Source organism: Tupaia chinensis, unplaced genomic scaffold (genome assembly GCF_000334495.1).
Source record: "Tupaia chinensis unplaced genomic scaffold, TupChi_1.0 Scaffold000184_1, whole genome shotgun sequence".
Taxonomy (NCBI): Eukaryota; Metazoa; Chordata; class Mammalia; order Scandentia; family Tupaiidae; genus Tupaia; species Tupaia belangeri.
This window is the reverse complement of record NW_006159659.1, coordinates 4,590,245-4,614,428: the sequence shown is the minus strand read 5'-3', so window position 1 is coordinate 4,614,428 and position 24,184 is coordinate 4,590,245. Positions and strand designations below refer to the sequence as shown.

Genomic DNA, 24,184 nt, shown 5'->3' with positions numbered 1-24,184 from the left:
TACCGCGGTTTGAGTACCCTACCCGGTGGCTTAAACTCACGCCAGGTGCGTGTGCGTGCATGCCCAAGATCCCAAGAGAAGAATGGAGAAGGGATTGCAGCCATCCCCCCCCCCTTGGGGGGTGATTTCTCTCTTTCTGTATCTCTATCTCTCTCTGTCTTTCTGGAGAGCGCATGCGCCCTATGGCAAAAACCTCTCAAAAAAATAAAACCTTGCAAAATGGGGGTAATAACAGTACTTGCCTCTTCAGGTTGTTAAGAGAATTAAAGGAGACAGTATACAGAAGCATTTGCTATCATTCTTAATATTCAGGGATCTACTGGGTCTTTGGGAGTCATGATGCATTTTTGCATAGAAAAACATAGAAAAATACATCATAACTTTCCCAATGAACTAATAGTCTAACTTCCCGCTTTAGCACTGCTAATCATGCAATTACGCAGGCCATAAATCTAGGAGCCAAGCTGGACACCTCCTTTAGCTCACCTGTCTATCAGTCACTCACTGCTTTTATTCTTATCTCTTGCTTCTCCACTCACAGCCCTAAACCAAGCTATTTTTTAAGGGAGATTTTTGCTATAGGGCTTGTACGCTCACCAGAGAGAGACAGGGAGACAAAAAGCGAGAAAACACCCCCCAGCAGGGATGGCCACGGCTCAATCCCTTGTCCTCCATTCTCCTCTTGGGATTTTGGGCATGTGCACACACACGTCCGGTGGGAGTTTAAGCTGCCAGGTCCAGGACTTGAACCATGGTCAACTATGTGGGAGTAAAGCAATGTAACCATTATGCCACCTGATGGTCCCAAATTCAAGCCATTAATACCATTATTTCTCCTAGAATACTGCAGGAGCCTCCAAATTATTAGGTTGTCAGGAAAGTCATGATGTGATTTTCTTTTTTTTTTCTTTTAAAGAATTATTTATTTTTTTATTTGTTGTTATTATTATTATTATTTGATTTGATGAGAAAGAGACAGAGAGAGAGAGAAAGGGAAAGTGAGAAAGCAAGCTGCCAGGTCTGAGACTCAAATCAGTTGATCATGTGAGCGTCCAGCACCTTAACCATTGTACAACCTGCCTAGCCCCATGTCATGTTTTTCTATGCAAAAATGTGTCATGACTTTCCTGACAACCCAATGGTAGTGAGCACTTGCTGCCCTCTAATCCATTGCCTATGCTGCAACCAGAGAGGTCTTTTCACTCATTTGATAACTTAATTTCTTAGGGCACGTGCACTTGCCAGGAAGACAGAGAGAGACATAGAGACAGAAAGCGAGAAATCACCCCCCAGGGGGGATGGCCACACTGCAATCCCTTCTCCTCCATTCTCCTCTCAGGATCTTGGGTACACATGCACATGCGCCTGGCGTGAGTTTTTAAGCCACTGAGTCCGGGACTTGAACCGCGTATGGCTACATGGGAGTCCTGGGATATAGCCATTATGTTAACTGCTGGTCCCACTTAATTTCTTTAAAAAAAAAAATTATTTTTGAGAGGTTTTTGCTATAGAGCATGAGCACTCACCAGAAAGACAGAGAGAGAGAGAGAGAGACAGAAAGCGAGAAGTCACCCCCCAAGGGGTTTGCAATGCCACAATCCCTTCTCCTCCATTCTCCTCTTGGGATCTTGGGCACGCAGGCACACGCGCCCAGTGTGAGTTTAAGCCACCATGTCTGGGATTTGAACTGCGGTTGACTACATGGGAGTCCAGCGACATAGCCATTATGCCATCTGTTGGTCCCTTTAAATAATTATTTTATTTAACTTTATTTATTTATTCATTTTATTTTTATTATTTTTAATTTTTAATTTGACCAGAGAAGGACAGAGTGAGAGAGAGAGGGAAAGTGAATAAGCAAGCCGCCAGGTCTGCCTCAAACTGAGGTCAGCCATGTGAGAGTCCAGCGCCCTTAACCACCACAACACCTGCTGGCCCCTAGACTACCTCATTTCTTGACTCACCACAGCAGAGCCAGCCCATGACTTGGTGGTTAAGGCAGATGGATCCTACATGGCTGGCTGTGTGGTTTAAGTCCTAGATTGGCAGCTTGAAAAACATGTCAGGCACATGGGTGTGCATGCCCAAAACCCCAAAGGGAGGGAGAAGTGAAGAAGGGATAGTGGAGTGACCATTCTCCATGGGGGTGATTTCTCATTTTTCTTCTCTGTCTCTCTGGTGGGTATATGTGCCCTTTGGCAAAACTGAAGAAAAAAAAGAAAGAGAACAAAAAGAAACATTACATCAGCTTCTTGTTGGGCACTGAATAAAGGAAAAACAAAACAAAACAAAACAAAACAAAACAAAACACCTCACTATGGTCTAGAGCCCTACATGGTCTCTTATCAGCTCTCCAGCCTGACTGCAGACCACATCCTCCATGCTCTCTCTTCTTCATCTCCACAGACCTTCTTTCAGGCCCTGCAGCTTTTTCCGCCACAGAGCCTTTGCCTGGGTTGTGTCACCTGCTCACCCCCTAGACAGGGGCTCAGTCAGCACTGCCTTCAGGATGCTATGACACACATTGCTGACTGCCTTCCCAGCAACCATTTCCTACCTCTCCCTTGCTCATGGAACCCTAACTTTTTTTTCTAGGTATAGAACAGCAATATGGTCAGGGAATGAGGACCCCAGCACATGAACCGTTATTGTTCTAAGTCAATCATGGGAAACAAGCACATGTCTCTTTATCGGTGATTGGTTTAGGAGGGGCATGTGATCTGGTTCTGATCAGGGGGATCTGAGGGGAAGTCTGTTCAAGGCTTCTTGAAAGATTTTCCTTCTTGAGATAAACAGAGCTAAGAATGGAGCTAAGAATGTGATAATCATCTTTTACCATGTGAAGGAAGCCAAGAGACTTGAAGAGATGCTGACCCAGAACCCTGAAGTTCTTGAGCTGCTGACTTAGGTAGCCCAGGAACCACCAATCTGGGGACTTCTTTCATGGGACAATAAATGGCCTTTATATTCTAAGTCTCCTGTGGTTGGGAATATTCTGTTACTCGTAGCAGAAAGCATCTAAGTAAGAAAACCCTGACTAAGGCAAATCCTCACGGTGCACATTTTAAGCACCATTTGGTTATTTAAAAAAAATAACTTCAGAGGCAAAATTCACCATTTTAATAATTGGAAAGTGTCAAGTCAGTGTTTTTTGTTGTTGTTTGTTTGTTTGTTTTTTAGTTTGCTATAGAGCATGTGTACTCACTAGAGAGAGGCAGAGAGAGATGGAGAGAGACATCTCCCCGTACTTCTAGGGGATGGCTCCACCGCAATTCCTTTTCCATCGTCCTCTCAAGATTTTGGGCATGCATGCACACATGCCCAGTTGTTTTTCAAATTGCTGGGTCTGCGACTTGAACTGCATGCCAGCAGTGGGCCATGTGGGATCTAGGTACCTTAACCTCCACACCATCTGCTCGCCCACAGTGGGTTTTAGCATATTTTAGCATATTCCCAAGGTTATGCAATTACCACCACTATCGAATTCCAGAACATTTCCATCACCTTAAAAAGAAACCTCATTGGGACCAGCAGTTGGCGTAATGGCTATGTCACTGGACTCTCATGTAGTTGACCATAGTTTGAGTCCTGGACCTGGTGGCTTAAATTCATGCTGGGCACATGTGCATGGGTGCCCAAGATCCCGAGAGGAGAATGGAGAAGGGATTGTGGTGTGGCCATCACCCCGGAAGGTGATTTCTTGCTTTCTGTCTGTCTCTCTGTGTCTTTCTGGTGAGCTCATGTGCCCTATAGCAAAAACCTCTCCAAAAAAAAGAAATCTCACATTCTTTGGCTATCACCATTCTCCAGACACAAAAAGTGACATATTACATAATTCTATTTATTGAGTCATCAAAAAAGTCATGATGTATTTTTCTATGCAAAAATGCATTATGAGTTTCCCGATGATGCAATTCATGAAATACTCAGACTAAGGAAATCCATAGAGACAGAAAGCAGACTGATGGTTGCCAGGGGCTACAGTGATGGAGGACTGGGGAGTGACTGCTTACCAGATTTGAGGTTTCCTTTTGGGATAATGGAAAGGTTCTGGAACTAGATGGTGGTGATGGTTGTACAACATTGTGAATGTACTTAATGCACTGAATTGCACACTTTAAAATGATTAAAACAATAATAAATTGTATGTTATATATATTTTACCATAGGTTTAAAAAGTATGATTCTCTCTTCTTGGAAGACAGGGTTAAAAAGACTTTTCGCTTACTTGTTTTCAACATCTAAATGTGAATTCCTTACTTGCATGTAATCTTTCATAGTGACGACATCTACTTCTTCAGTTATTTTGTACTTTTGGTAAAGGCGTTCATCTTCCATAATTTGATTGTAAAATTTCCTTTTTCCCATTAATTTATAAGCATCAACCACTCCCTAAAAAGAATAGGAAACAGACTTTCCACATAGTATAATAGCATTAAATATCAGCACATACTTTATGTATTTTTTTCCTGACAAACACATCAAATATTGTTTCTTTTATTCAGCAGCTTGCTATTCAGCAGAAAGGTAACATTTACAAAGAGAAGATTAAATAGGGATTTTTTAAATAGGTTTCTGCCATAGGACATGTGTGTTCACTGGAGAGAGAGAGAAAAAAGAGACAGTGAGAGGTAAAGTTAGAAATCGCCCTCAGCGGGGATGGCCACACCACTATCCCTTCTCTTCCATTTTCCTACTGGAATCTTGGGTACGCACGCACACGTGCTCAGTGTAAGTTTCAAGGCATTGGGTCTGCAACTCAAACCACAGTTGGACATGCGAGAGTCCAGTGACATAACCACTATGCCATTTGCTGGCCCTAGTTTTTTAGACCCACTTAAAATTTGTTTCTGGGCCAGTCAGTGATGTAGTGGTTAAGGTGGCTGGATGCCACATGGCTGAGTACATGGTTTAGATTTGGTAGCTTGGAAAACACACTAGGCACATGTACGTGTGTGCCCAAGATCCTGAGAGGAGAATGAAGGAGAAAGGACTGTGGAATGACCATTCCCTTGAGGGGTGGTTTCTCACTTTCCCTGTCTCTCTGCACCTCCTCTGTCAGTCTCTCTCTGGCCATCATATGCACCTTGTAGCAAAATTTAAAAAAAATTTTTTTTCTATACTCACATCTATTTAAAATGTAGTTTGAGGAGTAGTTGACTTCACAATCCTCAGAAATCCATAGCATTTTTTTAATCTATTTTTTTCCTTTAAAAACCTTCTTTTACTTTAAAAATAAAACAAAAACCTACAACCTTGTTTGTCCTGTCAATGCAGAGAAAACTTACCTGGTGATTAAACAGCTTGCCCTAGTAACTGCAATGAAAGTTGTTACTCGACCAAGTTGCTCTCTCTCTCTCTCTTTTAAAGAATTACTTCATTAATTTTATTTCTTCTTCTTATTATTATTATTTTAAATCAGACCAGAAAGAGAAAGGAAAAGTGTGAAAGCAAGCCACCAGGTTCAAGACTCAAACCACGGTCAGCCATGTGGGAGTCCAGCAAGCTCCTTAACCACCACGCCAGCTGCCATCCCCACCAACTCTCTTTGATGTGTTTGTTAACACATCACCCCGAAGTGGAAATGCATATATTTCAGATTGCATAGGCCTTGCCCTTCAGACTTCATCTTCAGTAGCCAAAGAGTAGCAATAAAGTTTATTTTTCTCCCAAATGTCAACATTTTGTAATCAAGGAAGGCACCAGTGAGTCAGTGATAGAAGAATCACAGAAAACACCGAGGTTCAAATCCTTTCTGGCCCTGTTTACCTTCCACATATACCTATCCTTGAGCAAAGAGCTATACATAGACCATGAGTAGAGACTTAACTATGCCCCGTTCCCTGTAAGTATGTGCTGACTCTTCTAACATATATTTATATCACAGATATGTGTTTCTGGTCAAAAATGTATGCTGATGTGAAGGGAAGTTGCTGTAGAGGAAAATTCAAATATCTTTTGATTCCGGATTAGTTTTTCTTTTCCTTCATATCTCAGAACATGGCATCTGTGAAAGTATGGGAATTCTGTTATAACAATCATATGAGGTTGTAGAAGGGAGGATGAGATAGGATGGAACTCAGAATATATTTTTTTTAATTTAATGCACAGTACAACAGCAAGTCTAACTGCATTTTCTATTCCGTTTCTCATTTTTGTTATCCAGAATGTTTAAATTCCAAACCTTGAAAGATTACAAACATGGAAAATGAAAAAGGAAGAAAATATTCAAATGATGTAGTTCTATTTCTAAACCACTAAATCGAAGGGACAGAAACAGTTTACTGAAAATGTGATATGAAGCCTTCCTGTAGGTAGATCATTTTTGCTTTCCATTTCATTAATTTCTTTATGCATTATGCATCTAAAGAAAAGAGAGTATTGACAAATCCATTATGCTTTCTTGCTATTCATTTCCTGTAGGTTCTAATTAGTCACCCCCACAGTGACACTCAAGGGAAAAACAAAAAATTATATACTGAATAGGTATGAAAACTCCCTAATTTGTGCTTTAAGAATTTTGTTAGGCATCATTATTTTTCTTTAGGTCAAATTACTTAGAAAAGGCATTGATTGTTTGGTCCCCTTACACTGTCCCACTCAGCCACCACCAGCAGTCTCCTCAAGCCCGTTTCCTTATTTGCACAGGGCCTCAGCCACGTGGTATGGTTCAGCTGTGCCTGGTCCATTCCAGTTCCTTGGCCAAAACAAACAAACAAACAAACAAAAAAACAAAAACAAAAAAATAAAAATACCCAAAGAAACAAAAACACAAAACATGCCCAGCACAGGGCAGACTCTCTGCCCACCTGTGAGAGGGGTTTGAAGAGTTTGCCATCCAGTGGCCAAGATGTTCTTTCTTAGACATTGGCTGTGTGTGGCTGGCCTCAGGAAAGTCCTTCTTGATAGGAAGCAATGGTAAAGAAAGCCCAGCTTCATGAGAAAAGGGCAGGCAAAAACTAGGTGAGGATTCCAAGATAGCAGGATTCAAGAGGCAGGTTCTCTTTTTAGTGGGTGACAAAGGCCAAAGAGGGGCATCACATAGTCTGCCACTTCCTCAGGTAGTCAGCATCACTGTGGCCTGGAAGCCCCCCAACCCTGTGGCTGCTTGCTGGCCTAGATCCACCCTTGGGCTCTAATATCTCAAGTCACTTCCCTGTCCCTGCTGGAAATTCTCACTCATAAAGGTGATAATAACTGGTACCCCTGTACTGGAACAGTTTCTCAGTTTGGAACAGTTCAATTATATACAAGAGTGTGGAGGGATTGGGTCTTCAATGATTTCTCAGTTTGGAAAAATTCAATTATACACAAGGAGGGAAGTCGGGTCTTCAACAAGTTCACAGAAATGTGTACTGTGAAAAAAAAATGCCTGGATTTCAAAAAGATTTTGCACCAAAATAAACTTATGCTTTAATTTCGTTTTCCCACAAACTTTTTGAAGACTCCTCCAACAGGTTCATGAATAAATAAAACCACCAGAACTGCTGGGGTTGTTTCAGTCTCAAAATGTACCCAGTGTAGCGGAGACTGGAGAAGTGTTCAAGTCTCAGTATGCCCTGATCAATCTCTCCAAGTTCCAGTTTCCTCATAGACAAAGGGGAATCACAGGAATGATCCCCCACACAACTAGAGGGCTGTAGAGGAGAATGTGTGCACTGGGGTTTAGCACAGAGCCTAACTCTCCAGAATGGCAAAGAGCATGGGCTTTGGGGTCAGGCCCACTAGGTCTCAGTTCCTTCATTCTCTAGTTTGAGACCTTAGGCAAGTCAACCTTTTAAAAATAAGGATAATAACAGAACATATGCAATAGTGTTTATGAGAATAAGATAAAAAATAATGCACAGGAAATGTTTAGAATCACACTTGATAAACGTGCTTAATAGGAACCAGCAGGTGGTATGGTGGTTAAGGTGCTGGATTCTCAGCAATTTGAATCTCGCACCTCGTGGCTTGCTGTCTCATTTTCTCTTTCTCATCTCTCTTTGGTGAGTGCACGTGCTCTGTAACAAATGATCAATAAAAAAATTGTAATAATGATAAATAAAATTATATACAGAATTCTTTTTTTTTTTGAGAGGTATTTGCTACAGAGCGTGTGCACTTGCCAGAAAGACAGAGAGAGACAGAGAGACAGAAAGCAAGAAATCACCCCCTGGGGGGATGGCCATAGCGCAATCTCTTCTCCTCCTATCTCCTCTTGGGATCTGAGCACACATGCACACGTGCCTGGTGTGAGTTCAAGCCACTGGGTCCGGGACTTGAACCGCAGTCAACTACATGGGAGTCCAGTGACATAGCCATTACACCAACTGCTGGTGCCTTCTTTCTTTTTTCTTCTTCTTCTTCTTTTTTTTTATAAACAACTTTCTTCTTTATTCATGATAGAGTATGTGTTTTGCCCTGGATGTGAGAGAAGAGCACCCCCCATAGGGTTGGTCATGTTCTAATCCCCTTCCTCCAGTCCTTCAGCTCACTGGATCCTGGGCACTCACGTGCTTGCTCAGCATGTTTCAGGTGACCAGGCTGGGTATTCAAACTGTGGTCACTATATGGGATCCAGTCTCTCTCTCTCTCTTTCTCTCTCTCTCTTTTAGTGTAGAGTACTTACACTTGCCAGAGAAAGACAGACAGAGAGAAGAAAGAGAGGGAAAGTGAGAAATTAATCCCCAGTGGGGATGGCCATGTCACAATCCATTCTCCTTTCAGGATTTTGAACATGCACGCACATGTACCTGGCAAGTTTCACAAGCTGCAGGGTTTAAGACTCAAACCACCCAGTCAGCCATGTCAGATCCAGTCACCTTAACCTCTATGCCACCTGCTGGCCTAGGATCCTGCCTCTCTTGAGCAGTCCATTATCACTGCACCAAGGGGCTAGCCCTGCCTTGGCACTTTTGATGAAAATCAATTGATCACTTACCTAAATGTCTGTTTCTGAATTCTCTTATTTTCGCTCATTGATATAAACGTCTACTTTGATGCCTTTGCTACCATGTGGTGATCATTACAGCTTTTTACGTTTGGAAACCAGGTAGTTTAAATCCTCATTGTTCTTCTCCACCAAAGCTGTCCAGACTATTCTATATCCTTTCAGTTGTTTTTGCTTTTTGTTTTGTTTTGTAAATACATGAGAAATACAGTTGGAAAATGTTAAGGAAATGAAAGTAGAAATGGATATAGGGAGGAAAAAGATGAAATAACAATAAAATCTGAAATTCTCTTTTATAACTTAACTAAGACTAAATACCTGAATGGACTAAAATGAACTCATTTCTTTCATATTAACAAATACAGTTTTTTTCTGGGGCCAGCAGGTAGAACAGTGGTGAAAGGTGCTAGACTCCCACATGGTTGATCACGGTTCAAGTTCCATACCTAGTGGCTTGCTTTCTCACTTTCCTTCTCTCTCTCTCTGGTCAAATTTAATAATGATAATAATACATTAAAATAAATAAGGTTTTTTTTCAATTAGCACAGATGATACAGTCTACCTGGTTTCTATTTTCTCCCTCTTTCTGCCTCTCACACACATTTGCTTTAGGGGCCGGGCCATGTGAAAAAAATAACTGTTATGCTGGGGAGGGGTTTGAGTGACACAGGTCTATGCACTTGTCAAACTTAGTAAAATCTGTAGGTTTCATTTGTATGTAAAGTTTACCTCAAAGGAAAAATAAACATTGAACACTGGTTAAAGATACACGCAGAAATAATAGGGAACAGTATACCAATATCTGCAATTTACTTTGAAATATCGGGTTGTTGGAAAAGTCATGACATTTTTGTACAGAAAAAATATGTTGTTACTTTTCCAACAACCCAATATAGCCAAAGATTAGTTAGGCTGATGGATGAATAGGTGTAATAGGTAGATGTGAGACAAAGCAAATACAGTAAAATGTTATTGGTAGGATCTAAGTACTAGATATATGGGGGTCCATTATAATTTTTTCAAATATTTTCTATGTGTTAGAAAATTTTCATAATAAAATAATGGAGAATATAAATTTAAAAAGAAATAAGGGGCCATCTGGAGGCGTGATGGTTAAGGTAATTGGATTCTACATGGCTGACTTCATGGTTCGAGTCCCAGACTTGGTAGCTGAGAAAACATGCCAGGTGCATGTGTGTGCATGCCCAAAATCTCAAGAGGAGAATGGAGGAGAAGGGACTGTAGCATGGCCATCCCTCCTGGAAAGGTGCTTTCTCACTTTTCCTTCTCTCCTCTTTGTGTCTCTCTGGCAAGCACATGTGCCCAGTAGGAAATTAAAAAGAAATAAATAAACACAGAAAAGAGGTATCATTTTGCTAAAGAGACAATACCTATGTTCAAAGAGTAAAGAAATGACTGAGCTCACAGTGAGAAAAATTCCACTTTGGCAAGTTTTCTACAAACCATGAATCCAAGTATAAATCCATGATAACTTTTAGTGAAAAACTCAAGCTAAGTAGTATGATCGTGTCTTTATAAGAAGAACCAATAAAAATTAAAAATGCTTTGTGTGACTGTTTTCATAGTGAAAAATGAAGGATACACAAAGTAGGATAAGCAAAGTATTAACGGTGATGATCCCAGGAGAGTGAAAATTAGGGCACAGAAAATAAATGCTTTATGCATATTGTGTTTTTATGTCTCTGGGTTACTTCTATTTTTCCCAATAGTTATTTTGTAATTTGAACAAAATGTTAAGTTACTATGCAGCCTTCTAATGAGTTTTAACATACACATAGTGATTTCCAGTCACCACCTCTAAGGTTCTCATCTGCTCAACCTGGGCACTACAGGAGACAGCAGGAGCAGACCCAGGAGAATCCCAGTTCCTGGAAAAGTCCCATTACATAACCTCAGAAAAGAAGGAACCTATGCCATTTTAGAGGGACAACTGGAAGCTTATTCAGGAGATCAATGTGGCCTGAATTTCTCTCTCAAATGTAGGATAAATGTACACTTTCACATTTGAAGTCAATCTATATAAATGAACAAACATTAGTGGCTTTGAGACACCATATTCCATAATGAAGGTATGTAGTCCATTTGACACATTTCTGAACTGGAGTTAAGTTTTCTCTGCTACTTCCTGAGAACAGAGAAAAATACCACCTTTCCGAACTTCCTCACACTCTCAGAGAGGCAATGCTGCATGTGCTAGATCTGATCAGAAACTGCCAAGCTGTTTGGTCTCTGCTGAATTCATGCTAGAACTCATGATCTAAGATGGGCCATACTATGTGTAAAATATTTCCAGAAAGGGGATCTTACAATAATGTACATTTTATTTTTATTTTTAAGAATTTTTATTTAATTGAACAGGGAGAGAAAGCGAGAGAAAAGGAAAGTGAGAAAGCAAGCTGCCAGGTCCAGGACTCGAAACATGGTCAACTATGTGGGAGTCCAGCCTCATTAACCCTTATGCCACCTGATGGCCCCATTGATGTACATTTTATAAAAGAGTAATACATATGAGACTGTCCACCTTTTAAACTCAATTATAGTCAAATGTAATGGTCAAAGGAATAAAACCTCTGCCATCAGTTCTTGCTATTAAAAGTGTGGTTTGAAGGGGGTGGAAGAGAGGGAATCAAGGGGAAAAAAAGCATAACATTTAATATACATAAAAATGAAAAATTATCTGTTGGTGATAAGGTCTATAGAAATACCTTTAACTAGAATAATATGCAGTGCATTCATGCTGGGAAAGTTCATTTTGTATGCAGTAAAGATGTACAATGATTAAATATAAAAACATAAGAAAAAGAAAAAAAATTGGTCACAGTTTCAACTTATACAGTTTTGGTTCCTGTCTTCAGTTTGATGAATAGGCAGACTTTAAAGGTTAGTAATGCTATTACTGAACACTTGGAATTCCTTTGTTAATTAAATATGAAGTACTTGCTGTTATGTAAGATGCTGGTCATTTGTTAGTAAAAAAAAAAATTCACAAAAAGTGTGATTTGAGCCAGCTGGTGGCAAGGTGGTTAAAGCAGGTGGATCCCACATGGCTGACTGTGTGGTTCTAGTCCTGGACCCAGCAGCTTGAAAGACAGACCAGGTGGGCATATGTGCAAGCCCAAAATCCTGAAGAGAGAAATGGAGAAGGGATTATAGCATGGCATGGCTATCCCCCATAGGGAGTGCTTTCTCACTTTCCCTCTTCCTTCGTCTTTCTACTGCAATTTGCCACTCGGAAAATTAAAAAAAAAAGAAAAGTGTGGTTCATAGCAGGCCAGCCTGTGACCTGGTAGTTAAGGGAGCTGGAGACTACATGGCCAATCTTGCGATTTGAGTCCTGGACTGGCAACTTGAGAAACATGCCAGCAGGTGCCATGTGCATTTGTACCCCAAATCCCACAGGATGGAGAAGTGCAGAAAAAGGGTTTGCGGTATGACCATGCCCCATGGGGTGTGCTTTCTCCTTCTCCCTCTTTCTCTTTCTCTCTCTCTGGTAAGAGCATGTGCAGTATTTAAAAAAATTTAAAAAGTGTAGTTCATGAATCAGCAGCAGTAACAGCAGTTTACCAAGATGCACAGGTGATTCCTATGCTATAGACATAATAATGGTGAATATTCATGAAACTCCTCAGTATGATAAGACCTCATCTTATAAAAAAGAGATAAACTTAAAAAAAAAACTTTTTTAGAGAGATTTTTGCCATAGGGTGTGTGCACTTGCCAGAGAGACAGAGAGAGACAGAAAGACAGAAAGTGAGATATCACAAACCCCCCTCTCCCTCCCTGAGGGGATGACCACACTGTAATTCCTTCTCCATTTTCCTCTAGAGATTTTGGGCATGCACCTGGTGTAAGTTTTAAGCTGCTGGATCCGAGATTTGAACCACTGTCAACTATTTGGGAGTCCAGTGAGGTAACCATTATGCCACCTACTGGTCCCAAAGATAAACATTTTAAAAGTTTGTTTTCAATAGCATAGTTCAGCTATTGAACTATTCATATTTTTTTCTAAATATGCTACCAGAATAAACTAGCATATTTTGAAATAGATATTTTTTCCTTTTTAAAAAGACATTTATTGGGAACCAGCAGTTAGCGTGATGGCTATGTCGCTGGACTCCCATGTAGTCGACCGTGGTTCACGTCCTGGACCCAGTGGCTTAAAACTCATGCCGGGCACGTGTGCGTGCGTGCCCAAGATCCCGAGAGGAGAACGGAGGAGAAGGGATTGCAGTGTGACCATCCCCCCTGGGGGGTGATTTCTTGCTTTCTGTCTCTATGTCTCTCTCTGTCTGTCTGGCGAGCGCACGCACCCTATAGCGAAAACCTCTCCAAAGAAAAAAAAAGACATTCATTTATTTATTTAATTATATTTGTTATTATCATTTTTAATTTGATCAGGGAGAGAGAGAGAAAAAGAGAGAGAGAGAGAGAGAGAGAGAGAGAGAGAAAGGGAAAGCAAGAAAAAGAAAGCAAGTCACCAGGTCCCGAACTCAAACCGCAGTAGGCCATGTGAGAATCCAGTGCCTCTAATCACCGCATTAACTGCCGGCCCCAAAATAGATAATATTGCATCAAACATTCTGCTTGATTTAAAAGCCCTGACCAATAGGCTGCTGTAGTCCATTAGTAACAAACCAAAATTTCAGTACAGAGAAAATAGATGGTATTTTGTAGAGCTGAATACAAGTAGCTTATTCCAAATGTTTTTAAGCTAATTAATAGAAACATGAAATACAGTGCTTATAAAGAAGGAAAGAAAAAAAGCATACTACTCAGGGTTGGCCCTATATTCTACTAGTTAAGGAAGCCAGATCCCACATGGCTGCAGTTTGAATCCTGGCCCCTATAGCTTAAAAAGCACACTGGGTGTGCATACCCAACATCTCAATAAGATAAAGACACGGAGGAGAAGGGATTGTGGTATGACCATGTTACATTAGAGGGTGCTTTTTCCCTCTCCCTCTCTCTCTGGCAAATACATGCATCCTTTGGCAATTAAAAGAGGGCCAGAAGATTGTGTGGAGGTTAAATTGCTGGATCCCACATGGCTGACTGTGCAGTTGGAGTCCTAGACCCAGTGTCTTGAAAATGACTATGAATGCACATGCACACACATGCACCCAAAATCCTGAGAGGAGAATGGAGGAGAAGGGACTTACAGAGTGGCTATCTCCCCCTGGGCATGGTTTCTCACTTTCCCTCTCTCTATTTCTATCTCTTCTGGCAAGTGTGTGTGCCCTATAGCAAATAGCAAAAATTAAAAAATAAATACATAAATAAGAACTAAAAATAAAAATAATAAAACCTGAACATTACCTGCCTATTGGGCTGCTTAATGGTAAAATAACTCTGTCTGTCTACTTTGAATGCAATTCAGATACTATGTTCAAAAGCTAATTTAACGTAAAATGTACATCATGAAATATTACCTCAGTTGATGGCTTTAATAAGTTTTTTCCACTAAAATACTTGTAACCACGGCCATCATTATGAAGAAAGATTTTGAACACGATGAAAGGTGGAAATGTTTCACCACTAAATCTGAAATAAAGATTAAAATTGAGTCACTGAGCATCAGGTTTTGGGTTTACTCCTCCCCCTCACCCCATGTACTTTAGATAGTTCATATAGTTTCTTGCATACAGGGTAAAGGCTATGCCAAGAGCTTATGAAATGGATTGCAGAGGAGGAAAGACCCCAGACTTCAGTGTGCTCACAACTATTCTCACATCCATGTCTGACTGGACACAGAATGGGAGATGAGAGCTACCCTCATGGCAGCTTTTAGTCAAAGAGTGATGCCTTAGTTTCTTCACAGAACAGATACAAATAAGAACATCACATTTGCTTTGAAATTATATCCTGAGGAGTTATAAGGATTTAAAACAAAGTAAAATTTTAAAGTTTCTTCATATTAACTAAGTATTTCTTGAAATAAAGTAGCATACTGCTTAACCTAGTGGTTAAGGCTACGTAGAGGAGTGGATCCCACGTGGCCAACCAGGGTTTGAGTCCTAGCCCTGTCAGCTTCACAGACGTGCTAGGTGCAAGGACCCAGGATCCTGATGGGATGGAGAATTGGAAGAAAAATGTTAACGGCATGGCCAGGCCCTTGCCAGGCAGTTCTTGGGTACTCATCTCTCTCTTCTCTCACGCTAACATACATGCCTTCCGGCAGAAAGGAAGGGAGGGAGGAAAGAAGGAAGAAAGCAAGGATGAAAGGAAAGAAGGGAATCAGCATAGACATATTACCTGAATCTGACTTTACACTTCATGCTAGGATCTTTAATAAGCTTAGCCTCTATGGGGCTCACTTTCTTCAGTATTTCATGTGTCACGTAGTATTCCTGGAATAGATAATGGTGCTGTAAACAGAAAGTGGTATCCTGCCCAGAAATAAATTACTGACTATAACAGACACAGCATGGTAAAGCAAACAGTACATGCTGGACTTGGAGTTCTGAAGAAGTACATTCTTATCTTGACTCTCCTATTTATCTGTGTAGCCTTGAGTCAGTTACTTAATCTTTCTGGCCTCCAACTTTGGTTATTTGTCTTTTTTTTTTTTTTGAGAGGTTTTTCGCTATAGGGTGCGTGGGTTCGCCAGACAGAGACAGACAGACAGAGAGACGCACGCACACGCGCCCGGCGTGAGTTTTAAGCCACCGGGTCCGGGACGCGAACTGCAGTAGACTACGTGGGAGTCCAGCAACATAGCCATTATGCTAACTGCTGGTCCCTATTTGTCTCTTCTTGAGATCACAAGCACTGTCCTTTCCCTGTGACAACATTTTTCATAATGTACGATATTCACCTATAAACTTATTTGTGTCTCCTACTAGACTATAAGCTTCACAAAGGTATGGGCAGTGTCTTTCTTCTTTATCACTATGAGGGGTCTTCATAGAAAATTAGCATTATGAAAAAACTGGGCCAGTCTGCAGCATGGTGGTTAAGGTGACTGGATCGTACATGGCCAACAGCATGGTTCAAGTCACAGACCTGGCAGCTTGAGAAACACCAGGCAAATGTGTGTACATACCCAAAATCCCAAAGAGAAGGAGAAATGGAGAGGGGCCTACGATATGACCATGCCCCATGGGGGGGGTACTTTCTCACTTTTTCTCTCTGTTTCAGTCTCTCTCGAGTGAACATATGTGAAAATTAAAAAAAAAACTTATGCATAGATTTCAAATAATTTGCAACAAATAAATTTGTATTTTAATTTCATTTTACATAAACTTTTTTTTACAATTTATTTTATTTTATTTATTCATTCATTTATTTTTTTAATTTGACCAGATAGAGACAGAGGGTAAGAGTGAGAGAGAGAAGAAGTGAGAAAGCAAGCCACCAGATTCAGGACTTGAACCCTGGTTGACCCTGTGGGAGTGTCCAGCGCCTTAACCTATTACTAATAACAAACTACTGAGTGTGGAGGTTAAGATGGTTGGATCTCACATGGCCAACCATATGGTTCGAGTCCCAGAACCTGCAGCTTGAAAATCACACTGGGCATGTGTATATGCATGCCCAAGGTCCTGAGAAGAGAATGGAGAAGGGATGATGGTGTGGCTATCCCCTCTGGGAGTGATGTCTCTCTCTCTCTCTCTCTCTCTGGTAAGCACATGTACCCTATAGCAAAAATAAAAAACAAAACAAAGCAAAACAAAAAATATTGGAATTGTGGGTTATTTTATTAGGAGAATAATTGGTACTATACCAAGGAAGGCTTAATACTCTGCTGGGGTTGCCAGAATTGTTTTTGTTTTGTTTTGCTTTTTGTTTCTTGGGCAGGTGTATATCCTTTCTCTTTTTCTTTTTTTTTGAGAAGTTTTTGCTATAGGGCGCGTGTGCTCGCCAGAAAGACAGAAAGCGAGAATTCACCTCCTGGGGGGATGGCCATGCCGCAATCTCTTCTCCTCCATTCTCCTCTCGGAATCTTGACATGCACGTGCCCAGCGTGAGTTTAAGCCACTGGCTCTGGGACTTGAACTGTGGTTAACTACATGGGAGTCCAGCAACATAGCCATTACGTCAACTGCTGGTCCCTGTTTTTTGTTTGTTTGTTTGTTTGTTTTTTACTCAAATAAATTAAATTCCTTTTTTATTAAGAATTATTTTACTTATTATTATTTTTTTTCACATGAGTTTTTCTAGAGAAAGACAGAGAGAGAGAAGAGGAGAGTGAGAAAAGAAGCTACCAGGTCCAGGACTTGACTTGAACTGTGTTGGGCCATGTGAGAAATCCAGTGCCTTAACCACCATGCTACCTGCCAGCCCCTCAAATAATCAATTCTTTATACTGTTCTGCACTTACCGTTTTTACTAATGAGCTATCTTGGTTATCATTCTATTACAGAATCATGTTAAAGCTGCAAGGTTTAACAATATGAAAGCCACAAGGTCTATTAACCAGCACTCTATCAATGAACATTATATGGTTTACTTCATTGTCACAAACAATGCTACGATGAAATTGTGCATATATTACAGAATGGACTTCTGGAAGTGAAACTGCTGGGTGGAAGGTAAGGCTCTTTTAATTCAGAGATTTTTATTGCTAGAAGATCATGATTTCACATCTTCAGATAAGGAATCAGATTAAGAACAAAACAAAAAACAACAATATATTCATTCCAAAAAAAAGAAAGAGCAGTCATCCACATGAAAAATAAATCCAGGGTCAGCCAGGTGGTGTGGTGGTTAAAGCGGCTGGATCCCACATGGCTGGTTGTGTGGTTTAAGTCTGAGACCAGGCAGCTTGAAAATCATGCCAGGTGCATGTGTGTGTGTGTGCTCAAAATCCTGAGAGGAGACTGGAGGAGATGGGATTGCAGCATGGTCGTCCTCCCTCAGGGGTGCTTTCTCACGTTTTCTCCATGTCACTCTGTCTCTCTCCAGTGTGCATATACACCCTATAACAAACTAAATAATTAACAAATAAATAAATCCAGAAATATTTAATTAGGGTTAATGAAAGAAGCAATACTAGAACTTTATACAATATTATTAGCTCCAGATAGAAGAGCTATTTATTCTGTTTTTAATTAACAGATCTTTGATCTTGATAAGTAATTAAATCTGTCAGAGAAAACAAAATACATACCGCTGCACAAATTGTGTGTTTTAGGAGTTGAAATATCGTTCTGTTCATGTATGATAACCAAGCTCTCTGTATTGTGTGAGCTGCAGCTTCTTTACTAATTCTGAGGGAAAAGAAGAGGTTAATATTTATGAAGGTTTCATTTTCCTAGAATCTTGGAGAACTCTCAATTTATACTTCCTCTTCCTGCACCTCCCCATCTCCCGCTCTAAGACTGACCTAATGAGGAACATTTGGATTTGGATGTGGTAATTGGAACTGGTCATTTGCAGAATCTAGTCAGAATGAGGATATGAAATGCTTGAGAATATTTCCCTTGAGATTAAAACAAAACAAAAAAAAAGAAAAAAAGAAAAAAAAAAAGCAAGTCCTGGCTAAAATTTTATCTCAAAAGGCATATATATTATAAATTGATCATTAGGAGGCATATATATTATAAATAAAAAGTGTAAGGAGACAAGCTTGCTCTCTAAAAACATCTATGACCTAAAACGATTCAGCCACAGTTAGTTCTGAAACATGCTGTCCAACTAGTTCAAGTGTTATGAAAATGGAATGTGCAATAGTTGAAGTTACAAGAGGCCCAGTTCTCTTCTGGGGGCAGATGACTATGCAGCAGAAAAAGAAACTTTCTTTTCTGGTATTTGCCTGAACCAGGCTCATCCTGGTCAGGTCAGAGAATTCTGCTTTTGATCATGTCTCAGCAGAGACAGATCGATCGCAATGGATCTCCCTCTCGGACCCATTCTTGCCCCATCATTACCCACACGCAAATAGAGGTATTCCTGCATAATGTCACTGTTGGTTGGCAAAAGGCAGACTATATGAGATGTAGAGAAGAAAAGGCCTAAAGTATAGAAAGAAGCCTTAGACGGCCGGCAGGTGGCATGGTGAAAGGTGCTGGACTCCCACATGGCTGACCGTGGTCCGTGGTTCGAGTCCTGGACCTGGCAGCTTGCTCTCTCTCTCTGTCTCTCTCTGGTCAAAATTGAAAAATCATGAAAATAAATAAATAATTCTTTTTTATTTTTTAAAGAAATCTTTGAATCCTAGCTGGTGCATTTATTAGCTGTTTCACCTTTTGCAAGCCACTTACCTTTTCCCACTTGCTGCTTTCTCATTTATAAAGTGTAATAATAAAACTGTTCCACAAAGTTGTGCTGGTATCAAATGATGTGCATTAACATGGTTTGTAACTTATAAACTATGCCGATTATAATAATTACTCAATTTGAAAGTAATTTTAAAACACAAAAACTTCTAATTTGCAAAACAAAAAGTGCTTTAAGTTATCTGAGTAAAAACCATTTTGAAACTAATTGTGGAAAAAAAACACAAGGCACAAGATGGGTACTTACAGTTGTACTGTCTTCGCCTTCACAATACTTGCAAAACGGACTCTGTGACCTTTTTTTGATCGTCGATGATCTGATTTTGGACCACCAGTTCTAGATGGTCGATGATCTGATTTTAGAATACCAGTGCCAGTATGACTTGAACCACCAGCTCCTGATTGCCGATTACCCAATTTTAGAATACCAGTACCACTTTGATTTGCAACACCATCTCTGGATTGCTGATTATCTGATTTTGGAATATCAGCACCAATCTGAGTTGGAACACCAGTTTCTGGCTGTCGACTACCTAATTTTAGAGTACCAGTACCAGTCTGATTTGGGCCACCAGCTCCCAGTTGTTGATGATCTGATTTTGGACCACCAGCACTTGTCTGACTTAGAGCACCAGCTCCAGGTTGTCGATGATCTGATTTTAGACCACCAGTAACAGTGTGATTTAGCATGCGAATTCTTGATCGTCGATTATCTGATTTTGGAAGGCCAATACCAATCAGTTTTAGAATATCAGTTCCTAAGGGTCGATCCTCTGACTTTGGAACACTAGAATCAATCTGATCTGGAAGTTCGGGTCTGCTTTCAGCAGTTAAGGAAGGTTTTATTTTCTGTACAATGAAGAAATCTGAAAGTACATAAATTAAGCCATTGAGGTCATAATCTATATTATTATTATTTTTTAAATTATTATGTTATGTTATTTATTTATTTGTTTTAATTTGACCAGAGAGGAACAGAGAGAGAAAGTGAGAGAGAGAGAGGGAAAGTGAGAAAGCATACCACATTCCAGAACTTGAACTGTGGTAGGCCATGTGGGAGCCTAGTGCCCTTAACTACCACACCACCTGCCAGCACCGATAATCTATATTATTACACTGCTTGTATTAATGTCATATGACTATTACACTAATTCCAGAGCCCTTTAAAAAGGCAGGCCTCATAGATCTCTTAATGTTGCTTACAATTTACATTCTTCATGTACCAAATATATTTTGTGGTATATGGGAAAGACAAGCAGATCTATTTATAGCCTTCTAACTGGTCTGTCTCCAGGCTCTTCCTCTTCTATTCATCCTCTACACTACAGCTGGAGTTACACGTTTAGAGCAATAATTCAATCTTATCACTCACCAACTCTTTTTTCTTCAGTCTTTATTTTTATTTTTACCCAAATCAACGGTTATCATTTACTTCATCTTTAAAAATGCTACACATGGGTCTTAGAAATAACCTGACACTTTGCTTCTGTAACTGGAAAACTCTTAGATCTTATGTATCAACCTACTATACCATTCCACATTCTTCTAATATCCTTAAACTACGGTGGCTTGCTGAATCAAAGCAGCTGAATTCTTAAAATGTTGTTTCCTTCAGGGATCAACTTATATTTCTGAGTTATGGTTCAAAGATTCACAACACTGTTTATATTACTAAGGATTTTCTCCTATGAACAGTGAGTTCTGAATTCTGGTAGAATTCCTTCATTTTTTGCATTCATAAAATTTCTGTTCTGTAGGTTCTCTGATGCACAGTTAAGCTGTGAATTCTTGCAGAACATTTTACTACATTTCCCACATTTATAGGGTTTCTTTCTTGTGTAGGTTCTCTGATGTAGTCAGGAACTACTACTGAGAGAATGTCTTTCTACATTATTCCCATTCATAGGATTTCTCTCCCATTCACTCACCAACTTTCACCCCAACAAGCTTGTTGATGCAGAGGGCATCTTGCAAACTACGGAATGCCCAGTGCCTACCTAAGTGGAGGGTTTTGATAGGTTTGAAACTTTTTCATCCTGGTTTTATCATCAAATAGCTGTCGGACTTCGGAAAACTCACTCAAGCTCTCAGCCGTTTGGTTCCCCTCTTGGTAAAGTGAGAGGGTATGTACTAAACTATCTGATCCCATCTCTGTTCTCTGCAGTATTACTCCAATTTGAATGCAGCTCCCAATTTTTTAGTCACTAATTAAGTTCTTCAACTAAACCAAGGGCCCCTTATTTTTTATTCTGATGCCATGAACTCCTGTGGACAAATTCCCTCTAAGAATTATGGCTTTTTTTTTTTTTAACCTTTCTAGAGGTTTTTGTCTTAGGGCACACACAGAGGCAGACACAGTGAGAAGGAAAGTGAGAAATCACCCCCCCCCCCAGGGGGGATGGCCACACTGCAATCCCTTAACTTCCATTCTTTTCCCAGGATCTTGGGAACACATGCACACGCCCAGCATGATTTTCAAGCCACTGGATCTGGAACTCAAACTGCATTTAGCCATGTGGGAGTCCAGTGATGTAACTGCTATGCCATCTGCTGGTCCCAAAAATTATGCTTTTAAAATGCATACTATAAGCCAGCTGTGGTGATACAGCTGTAACACAACGCTCAGTGATGCTGAAGCCACCTGGGGAGACACTGGATTTGTATCCTCTAAGGTCTCCCTGTGCAAGCCCATGATGTTGGCTGGCTGAGGATGGGGATGGATAGTGGTGTGAAGAATCTTTTGAGGAGGCCTGTCTCTTTCTCTCAGTCATGGGATAAGTAAATAAATAAGTTTTTTATTTTTGGAGAGGTTTTTGCTATAGGGCAAGTGTGCTCCCCAGAAAGATAGAGAGACAGAAAGTGAGAAATCACCCCCCAACCTCCAGTGGGGGAATGGCCACGCGCCAATCCCTTCTCCTCCATTCTCCTCTTGGGATCTTGGACATTCAGGCACATGCGCCCGGCGTGAGTTTAAGCCACTAGGTCCAGGACTTGAACTGCGGTCGACCACATGGGAGTCCAGCGACATAGCCATTATGTCAATTGCTGGTCCCAGTAAATAAATAAGCTTTAAAAACTGCATAATATAGGGCCACCAGGTGGTGTGGAGGTTAAAGTGCTGGATCCCCTGTGGCTGACCTCATGGCTTGAGTCTCAGACCTGGTTGCGTGAAAATCATTCTGGTTGCATGTGTGTGCATGCCCAAAATCCTGAGAGGAAGCTGGAGAAGAGATTGTGGTTTGGCCACCCTTCAGGGGTGATTTATCACTCTCTCCCCTCTGGTGAGTGCACCCTATGGCAAAGAAAAATACTATAAAATACATATGATCACAGCAAACTTTAACCATATTGAAACTGTCCAAGTATTTTTAAATTATATGCATTAAAATATCCAATAACTACTGTAATTTTAAAGTAATAATGAGCATAAACGATATTTCAAGATATCTGCCATAAATACAGTATCATATGAAAATATCTGCTTTCTTTTTAATTATTTAATTTTATTTATTCATTAATTTACTTTAATTTTACCAGAGAGAGACACACACGGGGAGAGAGAGAGAGAGAGAGACAGAGAGCGAGCAAGTCACTAGGTCTAGGACTCAAACAGTGGTAGGCCATGTGGGAGTGTCCAGCACCTTAACCACCATGCCACCTGCTGGTCCTGATATTTGCTTTCTCTTGATAAAGTCACCAGCAAGGCTAATGCTCCTGTGGTTTGTTACCTACACTATAATCAAATGGGAGGTTTAAGTCTAGTTAGAGGTTAGTGAAAATGAAGTTATTTTTTTCCTTATCCAAGTTCACCTAACCCCTGATTTAAGAACTCTTGCCCTAACTTATCACTATGCCTCACACTTTTATATATGTGTAACATTACATTAGAGTCTTTAGAGCCTATTCAAAATTTCCCCTTAGAGATGGGGACAGGGATGGGGATGGCTGAAATACAGAAATCTCTTATAAAGAAAGCAGCCCTTAACTGGTAGCTGGCCTGGCACTCACAGCTGGGTCTTGGCATTACCACTGCTTGCTAACACCACCCAATCTAGAGCAAAGTTCTATTTCCTGAACGCTCCTCAAATCACCCAACTAAAACTGAAATCTTTAATGAATCTTTTAAATACTCTTACTGAAATGTACCACTGTTTCCCCAGATATGTTTTTTCCTCATTTTCAACAGAATGAAATATGAAATACACCCACATTACTATTAGGCCAGACTATAGGCTTCAAAGTCAGACCATCTGGGTTTGAATCCCCACTTCCCACTTTTTCTGTGAAGCCTTGTACAATTAACTTCTCTGAGCCTCAGTTTCTTCGTCTACAGATTGGGAATAATAATCTTTGGGCTGTTGGCAAGATGAGATGAGTATGTGTACGGAGCTTAGACTGGAGCTGGGCACATAAGTGCTATTTCAGTGCTTCCTATTCTTGCTATGGGACCAGCAGATAGTGTAATGGTTACATTGCTGGATTCTTGTGTAGGACCGCGGTTTGACTCCCGGACCCAGCGTCTTAAAACTCACGCTGCGCATGTGTGCATGTGTGCCCAAAATCTGGAAAGGAGAATGGAGGAGAGACTGAAGTGTGGCCATCCTCCCTGGGGGTGATTTCTCGCTTTCTGTCTCTGTCTCTCTTTGGCGAGCAAATCTCTCTAAAAAAATCAAGAGACATTGGCTTTCCAACAGGAGGTTTTTTACGCTTAAAGAGAAAAAAAAAAGGGCCTTTCCTGACTACAGGACATGGCAAAATAGGTTAAATTTAAAACCTGAGAAACGTCCAGTGCACAGTAAAAATCTAAAAACCTTTTGTGAGGTAAATCCAGGTCCCGATCAGCAGCTTCCGGGTGCGAACCTCTCGAAGCCTCACGAAGCCCGCCGGGCGCCCCCACGCGGCAGCCCCTGCGAACAGGATTCCCAAGCCATGCGGCTGGGCATCCAATCGCCGAGGCAAAGGCAGGTTCCCAGCGCCGCGCGGCGCACAGCTCCCTCCGCCTCGCGGCCCCGCC

General features: G+C 40.7%; 1 protein-coding gene across 1 annotated transcript in view; it reads right to left on the bottom strand.

Annotated features, from left to right (window-relative positions):
• Positions 1-24,184, bottom strand: part of CUNHXorf58 (chromosome unknown CXorf58 homolog) — a 42,004-nt gene that overhangs the window by 17,676 nt on the left and 144 nt on the right. The window contains exons 2-7 of the mRNA XM_027771115.1: positions 23,982-24,170; positions 19,418-20,036; positions 18,063-18,162; positions 15,206-15,300; positions 14,383-14,494; positions 4,261-4,392 (exon numbers count right to left, since the gene is read on the bottom strand). Of these exons, the coding sequence (XP_027626916.1) occupies positions 4,261-4,392; positions 14,383-14,494; positions 15,206-15,300; positions 18,063-18,162; positions 19,418-20,036; positions 23,982-24,170 (1,247 nt within the window). The remainder of the gene's footprint in view (positions 1-4,260; positions 4,393-14,382; positions 14,495-15,205; positions 15,301-18,062; positions 18,163-19,417; positions 20,037-23,981; positions 24,171-24,184) is intronic.